Genomic DNA, 24,674 nt, shown 5'->3' with positions numbered 1-24,674 from the left:
CAAAGTGAGCAATGATTAACTTACAGATATCTTCAAGTCTAGAAAATAAAATATTCAGATGATAGAGGGGGGGCATATCAGTCAGCTAGCAGCCAAATTGAAGTTATTAATCTATCATATTTTGACCCTCCTGCAGATAGAACAAATGGTATGATTAGATAGTACTATCTAGATACACTAGGTTTTCTGGGCTACCTAATAAATCACCCAGAACATGTTCCAGAACATGTTCTGGAACAGGCCTATAATATCCAGAAAGCCCAGTTTCCTTTAGTATTCTTCTAAGTTTGAGCTTTTCTATAGAATAACATCATTACTAGGTATGAGAGATCCTTCTTGCTGCCATCCCTTCTTCTTAGTTATCTTAGTTATTAGCTTGGTAATGAATAATACCACCTTTCTCACTATCCATCTCTCCCTTAGGTGAATTGAAAGAAAGAAGGAATTTAATATAGTCTGATTAAGATACACCTATACTCTGCAGTTTAAATATATTTCTACAGTGATAAAGAGTACCTTTACAGGTGTAGCTTATTAACCACCACAACATGATAATATTATCTTAAGACTTAGATAATAGATAATTACCAGTGTTGATTTATTAAGAAACAGCCGAATTACTTAAGATTTCATATGTTTAAGGACTATATATTAATCAAAACCACAGAGGTGACTAGAACAGGTGTAAATAACAGTATTTTATTTAAGTTAGTCAGCAGAATTATGCATCTTGGCATGGCCTAATTAGGACAATTATACTAAAATGAAACAACCTGGGTAACCCAACTAGGTAGCCCAGTTGGGTTCTGGGCTGGGCTTGGGCTTAGGCGGGGTGTTCCGGGTTTTACCTGGGCTGGGTTCTGGGCTCAAGGGGGGTGTTCCGGGTTGGGTTTTGCCGAGGTCTAATCACGGCCTACGGCTGTTAAATAATGACACACACACACACACACACACACACCGTTCCTGGTTATTCTACACTATTAATTCACCCCTGACTTGCTCATGGATGTATTCAGTGCATCCACTAAGTCCGCACAGTTTTCTTTAACAGGTGGCAGTAGGGTTTGTAATTAGGAGAGAAGTTATTTAGAACTCAGAATAGTCAGGGAGCAGAAAAGGAAAGCCCTGCAGTAAGTATATACAAAGGTAAGCATAATGATGGAAGCCTAATAAGAGATACATTTTGTGAGCATCAAGAAATTTTTAAAATTTTAGAAAACATAAGATGTTAACTTATCAAGGAACCTACTCATTGTAGTATTAACACAATCCTGTCATGTCCTCTGATGAGGCAGCCTGCACTGCGTTGCCATAGCATCCACCCTGGGCTTTGACATCAGCTACCAGTTCTGATAGCATCTGTATAATCTTGTTATGTCCTCTGAGGGAAACAACCTCCAGTGCATTGTCATACTCATCTCCTAGGAGTTGAATCAAATCCTATTAAGCTCTCATATATGCCTGATAATCCTTTGTCAGGCCCAAAAGGGCGCGCGCCTAACTTCTCAAAGAGGTCCAGTATATGGAATGGTCCTAACTAGAGAAAAGGAAGTTTTGCATGATGTGAGTAACTCATTATTAAGATTAGGGATTATCACTGTGCCCCAGCCTGTCTCAGTCTCTCCACTACCTGAATATGACCTTGTCCTGCGGCTACTTGGAGTGCTGTTTGTCCACCACCACCAGTGGGAGCATTGACATCGGCTTTTGCTGCCAACAGTCCCACGACCTGAACATGACCTTTTGCTGCGGCTGCTTCGAGTGCTGTTCGTCCATCACCACCAGCGGGAGACGCGTTGACATCAGCTTTTGCTGCCAACAGTCACTCCACGACCTGAACATGACCTTTTGCTGCGGCTGCTTGGAGTGCTGTTCCTTCACCACCAGTGGGAGCATTGACATCGGCTTTTGCTGCCAACAGTCTCTCCATAACCTAGACATAACCAGCTTCTGCTGCTGCTTGGAGCGCTGTTCATCTACCATGAACAGCAGGGTATGCGTTGACATCAGCTTTTGCTGCTAACAGTCTCTCTACTACCTGGACATGGCCACCTTTTACTGCTGCTTGTAATGCTGTTTAGTTACACACTTAAGCATCCACATAGGCTGCTGCTTGGAGTAAACTTATTACTAAATTATTACACCCTTCTCTTAAAGTATATATCAACTCATAATTCAAGGTTTCACTGGAAGTATTTATTTGTTAAATGATTAGCTCTGTGAAGCAATAACAGTTATAAATAGTAGTGTTATAAAGGATTTAGCGCTTCACATTTTTAGTTAAAATATGAGACTAATACCTTACATAGTACAGAAGTAAGGTATGATGCCCATGGGCTACTAGCCACTGTATCACCTTCAGTATATTACTGCTTTCTTTATTATTTAGCTTCTTTAACTCCCATGGTCTGCATGTAAGAATATTATTACCTTCTACACATCAGCAAAATAATCTCTACATGGTGTTCTCTATATTAGGGTCCAGGTCAGTCACATGATTTATCTAATAAGTCCAGGCGTAGTTGAAAAACTGGAAATCTCATTTCTGGATTTCCAACTCTAGACATGAAGACTCTAAGTTGCTAAGTACTTCTTAGGCCTTCCTCTCTAGCTCTTAAGCACTAAGATGCTGTAACTAATAGCATTAGGAAAGTAGCTTTAGGGCTATTTAACTAGTAACATTACTTGAATGACTAATAGGGAAGGTCGCAAGCTAAAGGGGTTTAATAGGAATGTTAGAGCCCTCTTTAATCTTTATTAGCTGGTGCTTAAAGTTAGTAAAATTAAGATAGGTTATGCAGAGGAATCTAAGATGCTGATTAATTCTTACTATATTAAATTCCAGTGAGTGTAGACTGTTGATCATGAAAAGGTGTTATTTAATACTTTGATGAACATAGTGCATAGTGTTATCCTCTTCATTAATAAATATTAACCCATAACAGTCACTGACGGCTCTGAATATATCATTAGGAAATTTCCTGTGGTCAAGAGACTTTTGCCTAGGGGAGAGACTCAAGGCTTCTTAATATTCCATGACTATTAATGAGCACTGCACCACACTATAAAATTAGAGTATTTTTAATGCTTCCTTTACTACTGTTCTATCCCAGACACAACAAAGCTTTTAATTGAAAATATCAGACAAGCCACGCGGCAGATGCTTTAATGCTTCTAATATGTTATTATCACTGCTTTGTGCACAGAGCTCTTTAATAAAAAGGTAAGTCCAAAGGAACCTATTTTAGTCAGCCTGTTAGTTGCTATTTCATGATCTCTAATTAGCAAATTGTCACTTACATCCCTTTAGATCCTTCTTGTAAAGCTTTAGATATTGGCATGATGAGCTTTAGATCCCCTAGCTTCAGCTACCCCTCTTCCAGGCAGTAACCCAGAATTATTATAATATAGTAATCTATGTCTGACTTAACTTTTCTCTTAGTTACTTGGATCTTGTACTTGGGTGTGGCTACTCTCCATAGCTCTTTTTCAAGCTTAGGGCGGCCTGCATAGAGGATTTTGAAGTCACTAATATGCTTATTGTAGAGTTGAGCCAGGCTCCGCACCACTATTTAAATCTCGCCCCTATCACATTCATCAAGACCATCAAGGACTAGATAGTATGTCTTGCCAACCTGAAGGCGAGATAATAAGAAATCAATGACCACCTTAGCTGTGTTAAGGTCATAACTATCCTTGTCTAGGGCGCATAGACTGTCATGTTCAGCATTCTCAATCTGGGAATCTAATATTTAGTGAGTAAGGCTTCCCAGAATGCTCCTTGCTGACAGGGTTGTTGCATTATCAGAGCAACAGAAGTAATAGGATATAATGTTATTAGCTTTGCATGACACATGCAGTTAGGCTACCATATTAGACATGAGCACTGTCTTACCCACACTTATTATGCCTGAATACCAGAGGATGGCAGTACCCCAGTTATCTTTCCACTAATGAAAAAGGGATTCCTGCTGCAGCCACTCAGCTGTAGAGGGAACACATTATTACATAGCCTGCTTCCATAGCTTAACATAGTTAACAGATAAAAGATTATCTCTAATGCTAGATTTCAGCTTTACAGCTTCTCTTTCTATCTAAATAATTTATAACTGTTTTGCTTCAGTATGCTCCTTTTCAGTCTCTTTTTAGAACTTTAATAATAACCGCTAGAATGCTTTGTTGTCCTGGCTTTCATACTCTAGTAACTTTCTTGCTTCCTTAAGAGTCTGCTTTAAGGTAAGTAATAATTATAACTGTATATCCTTCGCAGCTTAGTCTATTTCATTTAGTGTATCACGTTCGCTCAGGCAAAATCAACAGATATGGTAGCATTCGGAAGAAATACTAAGTCTAGAGAAGAGGAAGAAAAAGTATGTACACAGAGTAGAAAGATATCACGGAGCGATAGTGCAAATAGGTCAAACATCCAGAAGTGGCAAGCGGTCAGCTGAGGCAGAAAGCTCAGAGGTAAGCGAGGTGACGAAGGACGGTTATGAGAGATGGTGACAGGCCGTCACATAGTGAAGATTTGAACTCAGACTCAAAGGGAATGAAGATGGCTGTTAGTGTTTGTGTAATAGCAGTCTGTCATAAGACTTTAATGATCTTGATACATAGCTTCATAATGATGGCATAGTAATCACATAACGCACGTTGGAGCCTGACGCACCTGGGATAGAGTTAACCAAATTTTTGATACGTCGGACACGACTTTCTGATTGCCGAAAGTTATGTATATCTTAAGAGTCCCTAGTTCGTGAACGGCCGCACTGCGGCCGATTTTCTGCGCCCCTGATTGACTAGTGGTAGGGCTCGGTTGACATTGGTTTGTTGTCTTCCTCCAGCGTCTGCCTGCATTCTGCCCTCAGAGCCGCCAGGTGATCGACGAGGCCAGCGTACTCTACGATGATTCCTTTGACCATGACATTGATTTTCCCGAGAGTTCTGACGATCTTGGAAACGCGAGGACATCATATATCGACAAGGGCGAGTTAGATTCGATGGAAATGGTCCGCGTCTTGGCTGATCCCAACTTGGTCATTCCTTCCTATATCAGAGAATGCGACTTTGATTCCGCCATCGAGCCAAAAGTAGCCACCCCAAGGGGAGGGTCTGTGCCAGGTATTGAACAATCAAACAAACTAGGCTTTGACTAATATCTCGAGATCAAGCAGAAGGAAGGAGGGTTGATGATTGGAACATAAATAAACTGGATACGCTTGTTAGCCTCTTTTGGCTGGACTGGCTTTAGCCTAGGCACTGTCAAGTTTAGACAGTGCCTCTTATTTGGTGTCTTCGTAGCCTTTCAGCTTGAGTGGCTGACTTGTGGCGTAATTTGGTTGAGTAGTGGACTTAGAGGGATGATATGCGTCATCCAGGGAAGTGCACAGTATTAGTAATCTCTGCCCATAGCATACCCTCTCTTTCCTTCAGTTGCACCAACAGTGCGTTTTTATCTGAAGTATATGGCCTTTGTTTTCCCAAAGTAACTATCGGCTGGAGGGGTCTGAGTCAGCATTGGACTAGCATCAGGAATGAATGTGAGACAATATGCTGGTTTTAGTCCACTGGATTTAACTGTGAGGATAGCTCTCCTATAGATCTTATAGAAAGCATAGAGTTGCATAACTGAACTACTGAAATCAAATCCAACCCTCACTGAACTTGCAGTAGTTTAGGTTTGGTCCCTAGCCTAGGGAATCATACTAGTTTTAGTTTCCCCTAGGTAAAACTGTAAAACTCATTTAAGTTTAGTTAAAACCATTAGTTATGGTTTTTACGGTTTTATTAGATTAGGTAAAATCACTCTTTACTCCGTAGGCAATTATCGATTGCTTATACATTAGCCCCCGGCTGAGAGACTCAAGGTCCACATTCAGGAGAATGCAGCCCAAACACCTCGCCGCTACTGGGCTTGTCCCAGGCCTAGCAAGTGCGCTCTCCCGCCGCGCCGTTGAGCGCTCCTTTACCACAAGTGCTGCCAAGGGCGATACCTGTGAGAGCTTTGCCAGTACTTGGTGACTGTTTGTTGATGGTCTCCAGCAGCTGAACACTGGTATCATCTGCCTAGGTCTCAGTACGAGCAAGTTGTACTGCGTGATCGGCACCATCACTGGACGATGACCCAGGCACCACGCTCACCAGGACAACGTCTAGCACCACCGCCCCCGGAGCCCCCGAGCCAACCGAAGACCCGGGCTCGGGTCCATCCCCTAAACTGCCCGGCATCGTCGACAACTGCGACGAGTTCTATAAGGTCTCGTCCGGTGACACGTGCGACAGCATTACCAAAGCCCACGGTATTTCCACGACACAGTTTAAGAGCTGGAATACCGGGATCGATGATAGTACTTGTCCCCCCTTCCATTCTCCCTCCACCTTGTTCACACCATAATCTAACAACCGCCTCCCTGGATAACAGACTGCACAAACCTCTGGCTGGACTACTATGTCTGCGTTCATATCCCCGGCGCAACCACATCGCAACCACCGAAACCAACTGAGCCCTCCGGTCCAACACCTCAAATGCCTGGCATTGTCAACAACTGCAAGAGCTTCCACCTGATTCAGAGTGGTGACAGCTGCTGGTCCATCTACACAAATGCGGGTATCATCTTTGAGCAGTTCCGCGCGTGGAATACACAGGTTGATGCAGCTTGCAGTAATCTGTGGCTGGGGTACTACGTCTGTGTCGGTGTCTAAAATCACAGTATGGCGGAGAGTGTGTTGGAGTCGAAGCTTGGGGCGTGTATGCTGTAGCAGCAGGACAGGACGGGACTCTTCCCTGGTCTTGCATTCCTGGTAAAGCTAGCAGATCAACACTTGGCTTGTATTCAACTGCAGCGATTCCTTCTTCATGTATAATATTCTCAGTCTACGGCTGCCTAATCAGATATGAAGTGACATCCTGCTTGAGCAACACATCATAGTCAATCCCGATAGGGGATCAGCACACCCTGAAGAGCTTTATCTAAAGAAATTTCTACTATTGGACCTTTACCCTTGCGTTTACCACCAAAACCGAGACGAGTGGCTGAATACCTGTCACAGTGAATATCATTCTGCGCCTAAATGTATGCGCCTAAATGTCCTAACAAAAAGCCAACGACAAATTCGTCCTTGGCGTCGAAAGATCGTAAGTCTTTCTCCAGCACCACTCAGAGTATTGAATTGAAGGCGAGAAAGACGGAAAAAGAGGATGAGTGGAACTAACCATTACGTCTCCAACTTGATGGCCAGCTGGAGGGATAGTTTGTCAAGTCCCGTTCCAGCTTTCGTTAACAGCTTAATTCGACCCCATGTTGAGTTGGATAGTCGAGCTGGATGTGACCTTGCCAATTTTGACTATGTGCAGCGATATCACCTCCAAACATCTAAGAAAATAGCACCAATTCCTGAAGCAGTTGGAGATGGAAGTGCCTACATATGATGGTTAGTCTGTTCCTGTTACTTTGACTAACCTTCAGAAGCTGACGATGTCTAAACATACTTCTCGGTCAATGATCCGGAATCAATGATCTTGCCCCGTTTGCGAGCGGACGAGCGGACGCCCCATAAGTAAGCGAATCGATGCTCTAGTGCTTGAGGTCCAGACTGAGACCATCTTCTCCTTGCCGCATCACCTCGCTTCGTCTGCAGCAACAAGCTTGATAGCTGGTGTAAGGACTCAGGTGTCCTTCTTTCGTTACTTAAACCTCAAGTTCACCCTGCTGTCCGAAAGTTGTCTTAGGTATTACCTCAAGGACACTTATATCAGATGACTGGAAAGAGACCTTATATTTATATGCACTGCGAGAAAGGCAAAGATAGTGGCTCAATATATAGTTCGCCGATAATCCAAAACGTAATTTCAAGTGCGTGTGTCAAGAAATGCATACAACGGACCCTGGTTTCTGCGCCTTTCGGACGGCTTCACAGACGCAATAACAACAGGCATCTTGATTGACAATGTAAGCTGCGTTACCTTGAGCGATGGTAATGGCGGCCGCTGCGAGCTGCGCCTGCCAATTGGAACTTGCCACCACAATGGACGGCAGATCGGGGCGCAGGAGATATTCGGCCCAATTCTGAATAGCAACCAGCTCAATAGGCCCGACACGACTTACAGGCTCTTGCCCTAGGAGAGATGTGTGGCTGCTGCAGACGCCCTTCTTCTCGTCCTCTGGAGACACCTGCTCCTGCCCTGGAGGAATTCTCAGCAGGAGCGGACTTTGAAGAGCCTTGAGGATGTCAAGATCAGCGACCCACTCGCCCTGTTCATGCACACTGACGACCGACTCCAACAAATATATCTCCCAATCCTGTTCTCCGCGTGTACCCACATCCAGAGGGATGTGGTAGCCGGTGTAGGAGAGGTGCAAGGAAGTCCCGCCGAAGTGGTCCGTATACTTCCCGTCCCATGGATCATGATTGCACACATGCCAGCTTTCATTAGTGCTTTTTCGGACGCGAGGCTCAGCCGGTGGTATCAGTAAGGCCATTCCCCCTTGCCCGATGTTTCCGGTGACATGGTGGATCTCATGAGCGGGGGGGGAATCGGCGGGGCTACAGAGCATGGGCGCAGCAATGAAAAGGGAATCATTGCTTGAAATGGCCATAACTGCCGTCAGATTCTGTGGCGGAACGTCGTATCTCCCAGACTCGAGCAAAATAATGCATGCGAATGCCTCACTGCGGGTCATTGTGAACGGGGCTAGAAGCCTCCCGAAATGAAGACTAAACTGAGAAGCGTGGATGGTGCGCTTAGGCTTGTCCCGTGAAAGATCGTCTGTCGGATCGAACTCGTCCTCCATTATGCCAGGGGCGTTATTTGCAAGATTGATCATATCCATCTGAGCCTCAAAAAGATCACTTGCCTGCTCCGGGATGTCTGATGGATCGGCTTGCGAATGCTGGCTGTGATATTGATCGTTTGATCTGCGGATCGCAGAATAGAACCTGTTGGCTGCCAATCCTTCCTTTGCGGGCTCCCTTTCTGTCTCTGTCTCTGTCTCTGGCTCCGAAGATTCTGGCTCGAATTCGATGATATTGGGTTTGCTCTGATGAGGTCTTCCGGACTCCGCCAGAGTCAGAGACTCCACCCACCTTGTAGACGGAAGGTGACTGTCAATCACTTTAATGTCAATTGTTGCTCCTGGAAGCATCTTGTAAAGATCCATCATGCTGGCTACCGCTCGAAGTGAGGCGAGATACGAGTCTCCCATCCGCTGCAGAGCTTTATCAAAGGCGAAGAGCAAGTCTAAAGCCATTGGTTTCGCCGTTTCGAAGAACCGAGTCAACTCAGACAACGGGACAGACCTCAGTTGAGGCGGAGAGATGGTGTCCTGCGCACAGAACAGAGCTACTTCGTCTTCGTCCCCAATCCAGTATTTGAAGGTGTTTAAGCGACCTGCAGCCCCGGGTGTGTCCCAGTGGATTGTCGTTTCTCCCGCCACCCTGAAGGTCCGGATCAATTCGCAGTCGAGAGGGCGAATTTTTTCTCTCCCAGAAGCTCGACTTCCCCCGTTGTCGGGGCTGTAGTAATAGTGACCATGGGCCGCTCTTTTAATTTGCCGTTGATCGCAGCTTTGAGGATTGATGTTCAACCAACGGGTATGGCCCAAGGGCTCGATATCAGCCTCCATGTTTTGGAACTGTCGTTTGGGACGTGGAATTGCCGTCGTATACTCATAATCCGCTGCCGGCGCGGGGCGATACCTGATGAGTAGATCCCCGGCTTCAAAGGGGGTGGTTTGAGCGATATTCCGCAGACATAGGATTCTTTCCTCGACGTGTGTAGGCAGTTCCACGAAGATATCCGGTTCCCCGAGTGCGAAGAATGGCCGATCCGGCTTTCCCAGAAGCCCGGCCTTGCGCCTGCCGAGATTGAGCAACCTCGCGTAGACCTTGCGATCCAGGTCATCCGAATACAGGTAGTCTTGAGCGGCTTCCGCCAGAATAGAAAGCCAGGACTTGTGCAAGTCAATCAGGGAAATCTTTTTAAAGTGCTCCATAATGGCTGCATTGAGCTGCTGATCTAGATCAATAATCCACTGCAACGCGACCTGCGTTTGACGTGCATCAACGTTCCAACCGCCGATAACGCAGCCCAGGATGAACTGACGAAATTGGGCGAGCGTTAGCCTGGATCCCTCAACACGCGCGAGCCGTGTCCGGTAGACAGGGTCACCGTAATACCGTAGATGCGCAAGGGGCAGGGACCATCGGATGCCTGCGTCGCCGTTGGTACTGTTTCTGGAGAGCCCGATAGTCAAAATCCCAGGGACCAGGTCATCGTTCTGTCGGACCAGTGGGTCTCTCTTGGTGAGGACATTCAGGTCCGGGTAGAGATGCAAGGCAGACAGTCCCAGCAGCAGATTCACACTGCGGAGTTCCTGGGACGAGCCATTGACCAGCAATTCCACCCCCACCAGGGTTTCCTTCCACACCTCGATGACGCTGTCGTACGCGCGGGAGCGGCTAGCCACTCTCAGATCAAATCTGTCAATGGCCAACAGAAATTGATTCTGCTGAGCTGCCTTGATTTTATCGGCGGCACAGAGCCACGCCCGCGCGCTGGCGTCCCAGTCACGCAGCTCCTTCCGGCTGATCTGTTGCTTGGCCACGACCCAAGACACCATATCCACCCTGCCCCCTTCATTATACCTGTTCATCACGTCTTGCTTTTGCACATTCACAATCTCGTCCCAGATCGCAGTGGCCTCGCCGGGCTCCCACATGCGCGCGAGGATGCAGGCCAAAAGGTGGACTTTGATAGCACCCGCTCCCGAGGTTGCGGAAGCCCAGATGCTTGTTGCATCGACACCCACTTGGCTCTCGAAGACTCCGTAATTGGTGTGTTTATTTCCTGCTTCTGACTTGGTGACGATTTCCGACGCTCGAGAGCCATAGGCCTTGATTAACTGTGGGGTATCTGGGAGCAGAGGATCGAATAGCGCGCCCAGTTTCCGCGCTGTGGTATGTACAAGTCCACTCTCGGCGGACTCGCGCCGGAGGGAGGAAAGCGCAGCCCCTACTGGTGAGAATTCTTCAGGCGCTTCGATTTTGATCAGGGAGAAGTCTAGATTGAAATTGACCAGGCATGCAGTCGCTTCGCTTATGCCGTTGACAACGGCTGCCTTGATGCTTCCCAGCGACATGCCAATGTTGGACGCGAATTCGATAACGACCCGAAGACACGGGGGAAAATGTTCGAGTCTCGCAGTTCCGGGAAGTCTGCCATTAGAATGATTGATACTTTATATTGACGTGTTCAACGGTGGAGGCTATGTCGCCACAGGGCATGCGTTGTTCCCTGTTTGCTTTCCGCCTGGCCTCGATTGTGACAGCCTTGCATGCACATCACTCTTTGCTAGCCAGTAAAAGAACCGCAACTTCGTATTTTCACCATGGTGTTAGATAACTAAAGTACTTACGCGTGTTCTTAAATTGGAATTGGCCAGCTTCTGAGGTGTGACTGTACTGTACTGTACATTAATGAATCCAACATCCATAAAGGTTACTACTTTTGTATTATTGTTTAGTCTCATTTGTCATCTCAGCCTTGTAATTCGATTCCCCTGTACCAATATGAATGATTTTTCGGCAATAGTTTAAGTTTATTTCATAAGGACATAGATGCACTGATATCAGGTTTAACAGGGCTGAGCTTGAGAGAGACTGTAGCAAAAGACTAGAATGGCAGTGACTTGGTCATGGACTCAATGCTTGATTGGGCCTACTACTAGGTTCTCCTAGCATTAGACATGATTCACAGCCCCTTTACATGGTCTAGATAGCTCAGCCTCTTCAATCAGCCTTGGAGGGTTACCAGTACTTTTATCGTCATATCTTAAGTGCTATTTATTTACCGCACCTAGAGTGTTTGGCGAATTAACTTCAATGAAATCTGTCTCCACGCCTACTGAGCAGAAAACTACAGCCACCAAGGCCATTGCCCTTCTTGTTTTAGTAGGTGAGCAGTGCCGCCCTGAGCTCGCGCGACTCGGGTGAGCGGGTCCGTGGCAGGGCTGAGCAAGGTGACCATACAGGGGTGACCCTCGCGCGATGCAAGGCGCCATCCATCATTCGTGCTGTAACTAGTGCTCTTCTGCCTCCTGTACCTTTACTGCTATTAGTAGGAATATCTTCTCTATAAGGGCCTCCATCCTGGTCCTCTATATTAATAGGTGATTTATGTAATATTTTAGCCAACACTTTATCACTAACTCTTCAGTCATATGAGCAGATTGGATAATGCATCTGAACAAAGTTTTGGAGCAGCTTTGGGAGAGATACTGCGTGTTGATGTACTTGAACTGCAGAAAGTCGCTATGGAATCTACACCTGCCCGCGCCTGAATGATAACTCTGCGTGGGGCCTTTCCGAGTCATCGATAAAGCAACCATTTTTCTGGAACCACACCTCATACCATCGCTAAACGTCCTTCAATGTTGGACGCTTACTAGTTCATGGACGCAGTCGTCTTGTCCTGTCGGCAGCCGACTTGACTTGATCCAGAGCTCAATTCAATTAAGGGGTCTCCACTCAGAGAAACCAGTATGCTGCAAGCCGCTCAGAAGGCAGACCTGAGGTCATTGATGGCCCTGCTTTTAACGAATCTACGAAATTGAAGACGCTGTATGCCCACCTCCCAGAAACAAACTTTTTCTTCACCGAAGTGCTTTGAAAGGTGGCTGAAAGTTGACGACACCAACATCTGAATAACTGCCCTCCTCTGCATAGACTCCGCAAAGCCCATCTTGCAAGTGCTTGGAACCACCGCAGGGATTTTTTGGCTAATGATAATTACAAGCTCAAGCTCAACCATCTGTGGCCTGTATTCCAACTGCCAAACTTTCAGAGTTTATCAGTCTGATTTCGAATCACTCAGAGCTTCAGATCGTTTTAGAGACAGTATTAAAACATCAAGTATCATGGATCTAACCCTTGTCCATTATGACTCCTTACCTTCCGTTCCGGACAAAATGGCACTCCTCACTCTATCAAAGAGATTAACCAAGTTATTGTTCTATCTGAATGACTGCGACTGGTCTTAAATAGTGAGCAGATCTCCAACGCCCACCTGTGGAACTATGTACATCAATGCGAAGATTGTATCAAGCATTTGAATATCTATTGGGATTGCACAGGATTTGCCCCACCCACCCATAGGGCCAATATTTCACACTTTGGATCTATGCAAGGATTCAAACTTCTTGAAAGTCTCTGTATTCAACCAGAAGTCCTTCTGGGCAGTTGTTGCGATGATGACTTTGCGCCTTACTGCCTGAGGGATACCCTAACCGAATATCAGGTCTTTAACTTTCTACGGTGATGAAGGACTGTCCCTGAACAAAAACCTAGCCAGTGGAACAAGCACGCAGAGAAGGAGGCATAAAGTATGAGACAAAGCAAGCTTCCTCGTGCCAGGATGATCTAGTGTTCTCCGAGAACCTTATGATCTTCCCTCTAGACTAGTAGGTGAAAAGACCGTCAGCCTTTGCGTACTTCGAGGAGCATTCAAAGGAAGTAAGTACTTGAAATATGCAGAAAACCATCAACTTCAGCGCCGAATATTCGAATAGAAGCAAGCCTACTACTCCAACTTCCTCGGACCCAGCTCGAAATTGAACTCCTTCATATGCGGCGAAACCTTCCACCTTGCAAAGAGCTGGCCATTGTCCACCAGGATCCGCCGAAGCACCTCCGCCCACTCCTCTGCATCCGGCCATACCCCCTCCCATATCCTCACATACGGCTCGACAACCCCCAAAGCCTCCCTCAGCCACACTTTTGCCCTGTCCTCCCCGATCCTCCCGCTCCGCACCATCCCCCTCTCCAGCTCCTTCAGAAAATCTTCCCTCTGCTGCCCTTCCTTAACCGCAGCCCGCATTACCCCAAACAACACATGCGACCGCACCGCAAAGTCCAACTCACCCAGCTCTACGCCTACTGTCTCCTCCACCGCAACAGCAGCCAAGAACTCCACCTCCTCCTCACCCCCAACCTCCCCCTCCCACCCCCTCCACCATGCCACGGCCCCTATCCCGCCATCCGGCCACCCACACCACATCACCTCACTCTTCCACACGCCATCCTCCACATCCGGCTCAACCACCCCCTTCCTTTCCCAGCTCGCCTCCCACACCTGCGCAGAATACTTCTCTTCCCATGCGTATACATCATACGCTCCCTGCGCGGCAAGTACCCCAAAGGCGTTTGGCTCCCACGATTCCCGGGAAACCGCCCTGGCCGCAGGGGAACCGAAATTCATATACTCAAACCAGAAGCGCGCCTGTGTCTCCGAGTAGGGCGGAACACTAGGGTAGACCGCGCGTAGGCGCGTAATAGTCGTCTTAAGCGTGCTAAGCGCTAACTCCGTGAAAGTCTCAAGCGGAAGCAAGGGCTGCCTGCGGCGCGTGCGCGACACGGTATACGCCCAGCGGGGGAGTTTCGTGGCATGTACCCCACCGCCGGGGTGGGGACGCTTGCGCGGCTGCCCCAGCGGGAAATCGGTGTCAGGTAAGTCTTGCAGGTCAGGTAGGCGGTAGAAGCGCGCTGTGGTGCGCTGCTTTAGGAACGGCTCGGAGTAATAAGAGCGCCAGGCGGAGGGGTTCAGGAGCGCGTGGTGTGTTGTGTAGAAAGTATCGAAGTCATCGGGGGAGGGGAAGTCACCATCCATTTGGTCGGAGCGGTTGATGCCCGCTCCGATTTGGACGAGGTAGAATATGTCCAGGGTGCTGTGATTGTGATGATCAGTCTTCGTTGTCGTGGTACAGTGGCTATTAATGGGGATTGTACTAGTAACTTACCGGTTAAACCTCAACTCGCCCTCGCCGAATGACCACCCGTGCGCATGCAGCTTCTCGACGACATCGAAGACGCCGTTGTCTTGCCACAGTCCCTCGTCCATGTAGATGAATGCTATCCGTAACACTTTATCGTGGCTGTCCACCGGCACCACGCCGTTTTTGACGTCGGCGAGGAATTCTTTAGCGCTCATGGCGATCTTGCTGATGAGTAATGATGATGTTCAGAGAATAGAGATGTGAATATCAGATTCTCACTCGGTATGCCGGGGGTCAGGAGGGTCGCCAAGAAGGTAGCTGGAAACAAATCTGCCGAGGTATTGACTACTAACCTATAATGAAAATAATAATTCCCTTATATCTCACTAACCACTAGATATTTTGAAGTAATATCTTGAATTTAGATAGACTAGATACTAGGCTATCTAGTAATATTAATATTTCTAGAGAGATCCTTGAAATTAGTGATTACTAAGTAAAATGGGGAGGGTTAGTTAACTAGTTAACCTAGGTAGATAAAACCTCAAAAACCTCAACTAATAGTTTTAACTTAACTTAGGGAAACTAAAACCGGTGTCATTCCCTAGGCTAGGGACTAAACCTAAACTGCTTTAAGTTTGGTAAGGGTCGGATTTGATTTTAGTGGTTCAGTTATTGCAACTCTAATTGTATGTCTGGGACTCGATTTATTTGAATATTTTTCCTTCTGGATGCGTTGCCATATGAATTACTAGGGGGCTGCGTCAGCAGGATACAGCCAAGCTTACTAGCAGGGGTCAACACTTTTGGTGCACGCCTCCGTAGTGCCAGACGCTTTCCCCTAAGACCAATGAGCAGTTATTATTTGCTAACGAAGATGTTGGTAAATCCACTCCAGGCCTCCCACCACACATCTTTCCAGGTAAGACCTACTTCCGGACTATCCGCCCAGCAGACAGTCCACTCCCATCTCTTTGTCCTGATTGCCAATCTCATCGGTGTCTTTGACATTGATGTCCAGGAGCTAGCCTCCATGGCATAGTGGAGTGCATGAGAACATGATCTCCGTCCAGCCTTCCACTGGCCCTCCATGTGGAGTTCATCATGAAATGGGAAGGTATTTCCTTCTCATGGCTGACCCTCCCTAACTGATTCAGTCCATCGGCTCGGTGGATTGGTTCGGAGGAGAGGCATGGTCAAGGAACCCCCACCTAGAGCAGCATGGAACCAGCCAATGATGAGCCCTTGATCTGGGAGCGTAACTCCTCTTGAGCCTAGTTTATCATAAACCAAAAAACGAGACTCTAATTGGTAGGCGCGTGCGACCGCCGCAGCGCCATTGTGAATCCTGGACTCCAAGGCTGATCGGCAGTCCTTTGGCAATGGTAGTAGCCTGGAAGCAGTATGATAATCAACGGATATCGATCCACCTTGTTAACAGAGTAACGGCTGACAGCTATTTCTCCGCTGCTAATCTAAGACCCATGGGTTCCTTCCAATATGGGGATTAAAAGAAGATTTAAAAGTTGTTATCGCTCAAAGGATCTGCAGTCACATCTAGCCATTGATCCTTAAATTGCGGTACTGATCTCTCTGGCGACCAGTCGGATAGACACCCGTCAAGGGTGGACTCCGCTGTTCCATCATGTTTACCATGATTGATTGATTCATCTAAAGGGGTTACAGTGCAATCAAATTACTTAGGAAGCGGCGACTCTGCTGCTTTTAGTTAGCCGTTTCTATTTCGCCTGCAATAGACACAGGTGGAGACTATGTGTGGTGCCATGGAGCCTTTCACTAAAGAGGCCCATTCTAATAATCCTTAAGGCACTCTAAGCACAGCACACACAGCAAAAGTAGGGTACCTCAACTTATTTAGAGGGCTAAATGACATCTGCTCTGCATGCGGATGCCGGTTTAAGCTAATGACACTTCGCAATGCAGTGAAATACCCAGCATCTACTTCTGCATTGGCCCTAAGAAGAGGTGAGAAATTATTGTAACCCCTTCTGACTGGGCAGAATCTGGAATCTCAATCCCCATCTGGACCGCTGACCTTGGACGCCCAGCCGCCGTACCTTACACTGGCTGTGATGGTTCCAAGGTAATCTTACAAGGAAGGCTGAGGAAGCATAAACCTTCCTCCACAAAGTCACTCTCGCTAAACGACGAGTGTGTGTTGTGGGGGTTCGGGCCGACCCAGCCCCGAGGCTAGGACCAAAACTCGTACTTTTCATCTCCTTCCAGATGTAAACTTCATCGTTATGGAAGTTGGGTCTGTTGGGAATATTTTTTAAATGATTTTCAATCTATGATAATAGAGCGGAGACTGGTGGCAGAGTGATTGCAGTCTAAGATTCTCCATCCAAAGTCTCGCCATCTTACCACCCAGGATTGGTATTAAAGGACCGCATAGACTCATGTTGACAGACAGGCCAACATCTGAAAATGGCTGGCTGTAACGGTCGCCAACGTTCTACCCTAATTGGTTCGGATCCCGCTCAGCCTTTTATTAACTGATTAGAAAGGAAGGTGACATTGACATCTATCTGTTTAGCCTCTTGGCTGCTATTCCCCTTTCCCTTTTTCTTTCGCCTTCCCCGTTGTTCTTCATATTCTAATAATGCTCCCCGCCGAACCCAACCCTGATCCAGCCAGGGCAAAAAGTGGCCACCCCTCTCTTCATGCTTCATGACGGCAGGGGCAAAAGTGGAGATGGGGCCAGGAAAACACATTCAGTTTATGATATGACATGTGGGAACCTGAGTAAGGAATTCAAAGAGCGAGGTCTTGCCTTTGTCAGATATCCAACTGATTTGGGGTCGTATGACAACTAATTCCCCACCCAATCAAACCGTCAAACAGCGGACTTGAATCTTGAAGCGAATATTAAGAAGTTTCCCTGAAATATAACATCAAACATGTCCGTGGTGCATTTATAATTCTCACCCATTTTGTCTAAACATTTGATGTTCTGGCATCCTCATTGCTTGGGACATGGACACCTAGATATTCCAATATGGCTGTTACCCCTCACTTTAATATTACTACTTGACTATTGTCCTCACTACTTGACTTGAGATATGGGCCAGGGGTAACCGAGTGAACACTCTACATTAGTTCTTTATGAACTTGCTATTATTCTTATTACCTACTGTGCCGCTATCTTGTAGTTGCGGCTCAAATATGGCCCAGGGGTAATAAAGTTATCACTCTACATTGGATTCTTTGTGAACTGACCTACTATTATGTTTATCTCTTGATATGCAACCATCCTCTTGTCATTACCGCATCTAAGCATAAGTGTGCTGTACATAAAATCAGACCTTGTTCCAAGACATTATTTTGTTCGCTCTTATCTGTGTATAAATCATCATGTGCCTATCAGCCTCAAAAATATCCCTTTACCTATCCTGCCATGCCAGCCAAATGGATTACCATGCCGGAAAGCATACGCTCAGTATCATTATGGGACCACTAGTATGGAAACCATGCTGCTAATTGGCGGACCTAGCATCAATGGTCTTAGTAGGAGGGCTGCGATTAGGAGGCTATTGAATTAGAGCAATCCTACCTGCAGGACGGCTGCGGACCAGAAGATAGGGAGCTTTCGCTTACTCCCGCAAGCCTTTCATAAGATCACATGAAGATAAGCTAGGGACTAACTAATTCATCTATTTTAGCAGCACAGTAATTTCTAGGAGAGAGTGGGCAGGAAGATAAATCATAGTATCAAGTAACAGGCAAGGCCCACAGGGTGCTCGGTTACATTTCTGTCACATAAAATAACGTATATTGGAGTATTTAGGTAGATGATCTACACTAGTAAAATCGTAGTTAGAATGCTTAAAGGATTATATCTAGTAAGATGCAGCTGGCCTATCGCTGAATTTGGTATCAGGTGCGATGCCATCGGTAGGCTAGCGAGCGGATGAGGCCACCTCGCGTACCCATAGTCGCACCCTCAGATTACAGGTTACTCTACCTCAGCTTTTCCGAAAGCTAAGCTGGCCTGTAGTCACTCGCACCCTTGGACGCGCAATCTTACTCAGCAAAAGTATTATCACCGACTGCCGGCCCAATGACAGAGAAGAAGGCACGACTACTCTGGGTAGCTTGCGGGTCTGATTGCTCCTAGCTTTGCAGGCTCCCGGCGTTTAAATCATCGGCTTGTTCTTACTGGTGTTCTGCATGGGTTGGGGCTTGTTCCGACGTAGACCACCATTCTCCGAGGGCACCCAGGAGTACGCCATCATATCCCATTTGTCGCCATTACTGGCGAGCACCTCAGACCTGCTATTTCACAATTTTGGCCCCCAAAGTAGCTCAGACTTTTAAGCGCTCGCAGCCCCCTGGTAAAACCTGCAGCAGAGTACAGCTTGTTTTTTGTAACGTTCTGAAAGTACCCTCGCAAACCCTGCGGATTATGGACGACAAGCACAGCCGACACGGTGCTTGTGACCGATGCCGTGGCCAAAAGCTGCGATGTGTGGGTGCAGGCAAGCCAATCCCAAATTCCAGTAGTCGCCTCCTACGCAATGAGATACCATGTGATAGGTGCAGGAGGGCGAAAGTTGAATGTTATAGCGTTAGGCCTGCCCCGCGGAGAGCTGCCTCGAACGTCAAGGAGCAGATGACTGCCACACAGCCAGCGTTGCAAAGGTCTTCGTTGGCCTATCACAACAGTGGCCCAGTCTTTTCTCCTCCTAACAGTCTCGTCACCGCTGCCCCAAAGCTACACCAAAACAGCCTATCATTCAACCATCAGCGAAGCGATTCAGTCGCCGCACACGGTGGTCTGCAGACTAGACGACAGTCCCACGATACTGATTCACTATGTGAAATGCCGAGCATGTCCCACGAATGGATGACATATCTTCAAGACCATAAGATGGACGGACAGGGTTTGGGTATGGAAACGCCCCCCTTGATCGAATCGGATTTCAACTTGTGTCGGGATCCAGCGATGGACAACATGCATGAGCACAACATGATGATCGAGCTGATACACCAAGACCATCAGGAGGAATGGAACTCCGGTCCACCTGAGCTTGAGGCGTACACAGACCCAATCGTGCCTCCGAACCCGGCTCCGTTGAAAGCCCGAAAGCTGACCAGCCCGGACTGCGACGACTACCCCTATGGCCATACCAGGCGGTCATCACCCACATCGACGCAACCCGCCGAGTCAGCGAGATCTTGCATACAAGAGCTCGCCCAATTCAACGAGATGTTACTGCGCGACAAATGCAGCCTTGAAGATGCGTCGACGCGGAGAGGATACAAAGACAGTTGGCTCTCCATCGGGCGGACACTGCATCACTGTCAGGAATTTTTTTCGATCCTCAAGCGTATCAAATATTCACGCCCCGATTCGCACTTGAGCGCAGACCGGGCGAGGTCACTGTGGTCGGTCCTGCCGGAGGGCAGCAGGCTGGTCGACGGCGCGCCGACGGACTCCCAGCAGGCACGACGAAGCCTGGGAAGTGGCGCAACGCCCTGCTCCTTGTCCCCGGTCAGATCCTCTTCGACATCGTCGACAGCGCCGACCTCGTATCTCGACTTGTCGACTTTGTTGTCGATCCTCTTCTGCTACACCTATATTCTCCAAGCATACGAAGACATTCTTACATCGATCCTCCACGCGGTCACTCGACCTACTCCGACTATACCGCCCACATTAAGTGGGCTCCGTATCGACGGGTTCCAGCTTGATGGTCACCACACGCTTCAGCTGGAATGTCTCATGCATGTGAGCTACAACCTTCTCGAGAAGGTTGAGAACATATTGTTCGGGTCGGCAGGATACGAGGAACTGTCAAATCCGGTGAAATGTGGCATGCTTGGAGACAAACTGTCCGCTGGTTTGATTGACGCGCTATTCGAGCACAATGAAACAAACAGCCTCTTGCACTGCCAGGGAAAGAGAGAGGTGGCTGCCAAAAGATTGATTCGGGAGATTCAGGCTGCACTCAAACAGCTTGATCTTTGAATGATGCACCGTGTACACACGACGACTTGATGCTGAAAAGGGGAACAATAGAGGGTCGGAAGAAGGAATTTTGGGGATTATACATAAAAGGTTCTAAAGAGCGACAGGCATCTATCTCTTATCACGTACAGGCGGATAGCAGTATCGTTCCTGCCGTAGACACTCAATGACTCTTTTTAATTTTTGTTTTCTTCTCCTCGAGTCTAGTCGTCCTGTAGTAGTTCCACGGGGAACCTCCAGAGTTCAGATAGCTCCTCCAGCGAGGGCTCCACCCCTGCTGGCAGTGATACCGAGCTGTTACCGCGGTTGCGCAGAACGAGAGCGAGAATCTTTTCTCCAATGATGGGAAGGAATTTGAAGGCATGATCGCAACCACCAGTCGCAACGAACAAGGTCTTGCCATACGAAGGATGGTAGTCAACGACAAAGTCGAGAGCCGGGGTATCATTATACCAGCACTTGCGAACCCGGGTGAAGGGCCGGTTCGCAATGTTGTTCAACAGAATGTCAGACTGGTCCAGGCCCAGCGTGTCAACTCCCTGGAGCCCAGTAGGGCCAAGCAGTTCCAGTAGGAAAAGGCGATAATCTGCCAACGCCCTCTGCGCGGCTGGATTCTCGTAGTCATCTACGTCGCCAAGCGCGGAAACCTTGACTTCTCCGCCAAACCCGAATCTGGGATCACTCCAATATTTCTGCTGAGCCTCCCATCCGTCTGGTCGAGTTGGTACTTCAATGCTCGCTTCGCGCAGCACGTCGACAATTCCGCTATAAGAAAAGTGCCCAAACTTCAGACAATTGTCGTGATCCGGGCCGACGGCGAACACGCCACGGTGACAGTTAACGAGGATGGGCCATTGTCTGCGGCGGAGCTCGTGGGCCTCCTCTTCGGTGAGCTGGATGTAGGCCACAAACTCGCTATAAACGTCGCAAAGCTTGGGGATGCCGAGAATTTGCGATGACCGTGCACCCGCAGCGATGACCGTCAGCTCGGCGGTCAAAACTTTCCCATCGACGAATTTCACTCCCTTCACTTCTCGTTGGTCGTCGCTGTAAACCAGGCTCTCTACCTGACCAACTACACACTCCACACGGCCCAGGCGGATAACCTCCTGGCGCAACCACTCAATACTGGCCCCTGCATCGGCCCACCCGCAGTCATTCGAGATGTATCCTCTCAGATCCCGGGCCATCGGATCTTTATTCACGGGAAGATAGGGCGGCTGGCTGGGAGTGTTACCCAGCAAAGCTCGGACTTCGTCTAGCGAGTCAAGCACTTGGACCGCGTCTCGCCCCCCAGGCGTCAACTCACAGCTGATGGCATACGCTTTCTTGATATAATTCACCGTTTCCAGCTCTTTCGGCGGTGTCGTCAGTGACGAGCCTTCCCCGGAGAAAAGCAGTCTCTGGTTTACGTATCGGTTGTTCTCGCCGAATTTCCCCCTCCAACGCTTCATGGCCTCTAGGGCAAGGGAAGCGTATGGACCATGCGGATAGTCACGCCGGATCACGCGACTGGTATCTGCATTTGCGGCCGCCGGGTTGTGGACAGAGCCTGTGGCATTGGGTGGCTCGAAGTTCCATCGATCCACGAGGATGATCTTCTTGTCGGCAAATTGATCGTCCAAGCTTAGGGCATAGGCCAGGGAGACTATTTGAGGGTTAGGGAAGACTCTCTGGATCGAAAGACAAAACCAGGTAGGCGGGGAATCATCATACGGCCAAAAACACCCGACCCCACAATGATGAAAGAGTTAGGGATAGACATGTTTCTTGCTGTGTGGTCGTCAATTCTGTTCTGATCTGAAACCTGACACGTATTCCTCGAACCTTTTCAAGCACTTTATAGGGTTGAGCTCAAATGAAAAGAGAAAACCGGGCTCCGATCAGGCAACCTTCTTGCCGGGCGATCCTTTGTCCCAGTCAGCCATAAATCGGCCACCCGGACCCTGCGGATGTCGGACTCCTGGGACCGAAATCAAAGACCGAACGCCTCAAATTCGTGCTAGCGAGGCTCCGAATGCTACGAGAAGCTATATGGTGTTCGATCATGAAACATAGTAGACAATCCATGTTCCGTCCATACACTTCGAGGGCGAGTAATGGATGTGTGGACTATACAGATACGGGTGAAATTCAATTACTAGACTGCATACGGAATAATAAGCCCGACTGCTTATCAGTATGGTTGTTGGTAGACCGAAGAAGGGGTGATCTCCGGCAGGGAATAAATGCCGAGTGTTCCTCCAGACGGATCTCTACCAAAACTGTGTCTCTTGACCGGTAGACTTTTGGCATCCTTCAGCACGGTCATAACAATCGATCTCTCACTTTGACAACTATGTCGAGCCAAGTTCAAGACATGCGTGGATGGCCATCGCCATTTGCAAACGCGGCTTACCAACCGGATGCTTCTTCGCGCCGAGTACGCTATGGTGGACTACAAGTACATAACCTTCGCCAGGCTACTGCCAGCAGTCTAGTGCCTTCCATTATCCAGGGGCTGAGGGCTGAAGACCGAGAGTTGCCATCTCTCTTGCTCTGGAACGATCAGGGCTTGTCGCTATTCAATGCAGTCCTTGACTCTGCCGAATACTACGTTGCCAACAAAGAGTGGGCCTTGTTACGCAATGCAGTTCATAATGTCGTAGCTTCAATCTCATCTGGAGACCGACTGGTAGAATTGGGTGCCGGGTAAGTGACGAGACCTTTCCGTCTTCATCGCGAGTGGGTAATTGTTTTGCTCATCGAGTATCTCTGAAGGAACATGAAGAAGACAGCTCTGATACTACGTATCCTGCAGTCTCAGAGGAAGTACATTCACTACATTGCCTGCGATGTGGACCGCGCAGCCCTCCAAAGAGGCCTTCGCAATCTTCAAGCGATCTTCCCCGCTTCGACGTCGAGCATCAGAATCCAGGGTCTAGTCGCCACGTATGAAGACTGCGCCGCCTGGCTGCAGCGCAACCCAGGAAGTGGACACACATCGTTGATGTGGCTGGGAAATAGCTTGGCCAACTTCCCCCCGCCAGAGGCCTCCGAATATATTCGGAGCTTTCTCAGCACCGGTGCCTCCATGATTATTGCCTTGGACGGTTGTCAAGACCACGAGCAGATTGCACGCGCGTATGAGGGCCCGTCGAATCAGAAATTTGTTCTGAATGGGCTGCGGCATGCAAACGATGTGCTTGACACGGATGCGTTCGATGTGAGCAATTGGAGTTTTCTCGGACGATGGAACCCCGAGCTATGGATGCATGAGAGCTTCTACGTGGCAGAGCGAGACTTGACCCTCAAGATCGGTAGGGAGACCTTCGTGTTCCGGAAAGGGGAAACGATTCGCTCCATTCGGAGTGGCAAGTGGCCAAAGCCAAAGGTGGTGGACATCTGCAGAGAGGCTGGAGGGGACGTTGTTGACTGGTGGATGAACCCCGATGAGTCTTACGGCAAGTCTGCTACTCTTATGGGGTACCTGGCGCGTTCGCTAATTGATTCTTTCACTCAACTAGGCTTTTACTTGCTGCGGAAATCGAGCGAGTACGAATAGTTCTCGGCGCTTTGCATGAAGAATGATTTTTCGGGTCTATGATTATAAACTAGTGATTTCCAGTAGATCTTACTCACAATGTCTATATAATATACCATAGTAGAGGAATCATGGTATGATGGAGTCCAAAAAGAGGCGGCGTGTAAGATCGGCCCTAAGTCTGATATCAACTGGTGAGATCAGCGTGAGGGGAGCAACATAACCGTATACTGTCTAAGCAAGGTGAACTAACTATTCGCTGACTTGTCGAGTACTCAGCAACCTGCGCAGATATCTGAAGTGTATTATGAAACCCAAGTAGGTCAAAATCGTGCGCACTATCAGCGTTGGTTGCAGCATATGGTGGCATTACTGTCGGCGGCCTATATTT

The 24,674-nt window shown here is 48.1% G+C and overlaps 7 protein-coding genes across 7 annotated transcripts, besides 7 other annotated features; 3 read left to right on the top strand and 4 right to left on the bottom strand.

Annotated features, from left to right (window-relative positions):
* Positions 1-208: 208 nt before the first annotated feature.
* Positions 209-232: a microsatellite.
* A 700-nt stretch (positions 233-932) lies between these two features.
* Positions 933-958: a microsatellite.
* Positions 934-958: a microsatellite.
* Positions 959-1,594: 636 nt separating this feature from the next.
* On the bottom strand, positions 1,595-1,930 carry NFIA_007670 (Ankyrin repeat protein; the record flags this gene model as incomplete). The annotated part of the gene is made up of 2 exons (XM_001263987.1): positions 1,595-1,806; positions 1,846-1,930. The coding sequence occupies 2 exons, from the start codon at positions 1,928-1,930 to the stop codon at positions 1,595-1,597; spliced, it is 297 nt and encodes a 98-aa protein (XP_001263988.1).
* Positions 1,617-1,929: a microsatellite.
* A 3,953-nt stretch (positions 1,931-5,883) lies between the features above and the next one.
* NFIA_007660 (LysM peptidoglycan-binding domain-containing protein) lies at positions 5,884-6,702 on the top strand (the record flags this gene model as incomplete). Its single annotated transcript, XM_001263986.1, has 3 exons — positions 5,884-6,010; positions 6,129-6,347; positions 6,422-6,702. 3 exons carry the CDS (start codon positions 5,884-5,886, stop codon positions 6,700-6,702), a joined length of 627 nt encoding a protein of 208 aa, XP_001263987.1.
* A 361-nt stretch (positions 6,703-7,063) lies between these two features.
* Positions 7,064-7,089: a microsatellite.
* Positions 7,090-7,862: 773 nt separating this feature from the next.
* On the bottom strand, positions 7,863-11,138 carry NFIA_007650 (uncharacterized protein; the record flags this gene model as incomplete). Its single annotated transcript, XM_001263985.1, has 1 exon — positions 7,863-11,138. The coding sequence occupies one exon, from the start codon at positions 11,136-11,138 to the stop codon at positions 7,863-7,865; it is 3,276 nt and encodes a 1,091-aa protein (XP_001263986.1).
* Positions 8,974-8,999: a microsatellite.
* Positions 11,139-13,576: 2,438 nt separating the features above from the next.
* Positions 13,577-14,983, bottom strand: NFIA_007640 (uncharacterized protein; the record flags this gene model as incomplete). The annotated part of the gene is made up of 2 exons (XM_001263984.1): positions 13,577-14,720; positions 14,793-14,983. 2 exons carry the CDS (start codon positions 14,981-14,983, stop codon positions 13,577-13,579), a joined length of 1,335 nt encoding a protein of 444 aa, XP_001263985.1.
* Positions 13,963-14,129: a microsatellite.
* Positions 14,984-19,401: 4,418 nt separating the features above from the next.
* On the top strand, positions 19,402-20,760 carry fmpR (Zn(II)2Cys6 domain-containing transcription factor fsqA; the record flags this gene model as incomplete). Its single annotated transcript, XM_001263983.1, has 1 exon — positions 19,402-20,760. The coding sequence occupies one exon, from the start codon at positions 19,402-19,404 to the stop codon at positions 20,758-20,760; it is 1,359 nt and encodes a 452-aa protein (XP_001263984.1).
* A 203-nt stretch (positions 20,761-20,963) lies between these two features.
* Positions 20,964-22,525, bottom strand: fmpA (fructosyl amino acid oxidase fsqB; the record flags this gene model as incomplete). Its single annotated transcript, XM_001263982.1, has 2 exons — positions 20,964-22,408; positions 22,477-22,525. 2 exons carry the CDS (start codon positions 22,523-22,525, stop codon positions 20,964-20,966), a joined length of 1,494 nt encoding a protein of 497 aa, XP_001263983.1.
* Positions 22,526-23,098: 573 nt separating this feature from the next.
* Positions 23,099-24,304, top strand: fmpB (N-methyltransferase fsqC; the record flags this gene model as incomplete). Its single annotated transcript, XM_001263981.1, has 2 exons — positions 23,099-23,451; positions 23,521-24,304. The coding sequence occupies 2 exons, from the start codon at positions 23,099-23,101 to the stop codon at positions 24,302-24,304; spliced, it is 1,137 nt and encodes a 378-aa protein (XP_001263982.1).
* Between the last annotated feature and the right edge of the window lie 370 nt (positions 24,305-24,674).

Source organism: Aspergillus fischeri, genomic scaffold (genome assembly GCF_000149645.3).
Source record: "Aspergillus fischeri NRRL 181 1099437636249 genomic scaffold, whole genome shotgun sequence".
NCBI classification, from domain to species: domain Eukaryota; kingdom Fungi; phylum Ascomycota; class Eurotiomycetes; order Eurotiales; family Aspergillaceae; genus Aspergillus; species Aspergillus fischeri.
Note: the sequence above shows the minus strand (reverse complement) of the source record. Positions and strands in the feature narration are given on the sequence as shown.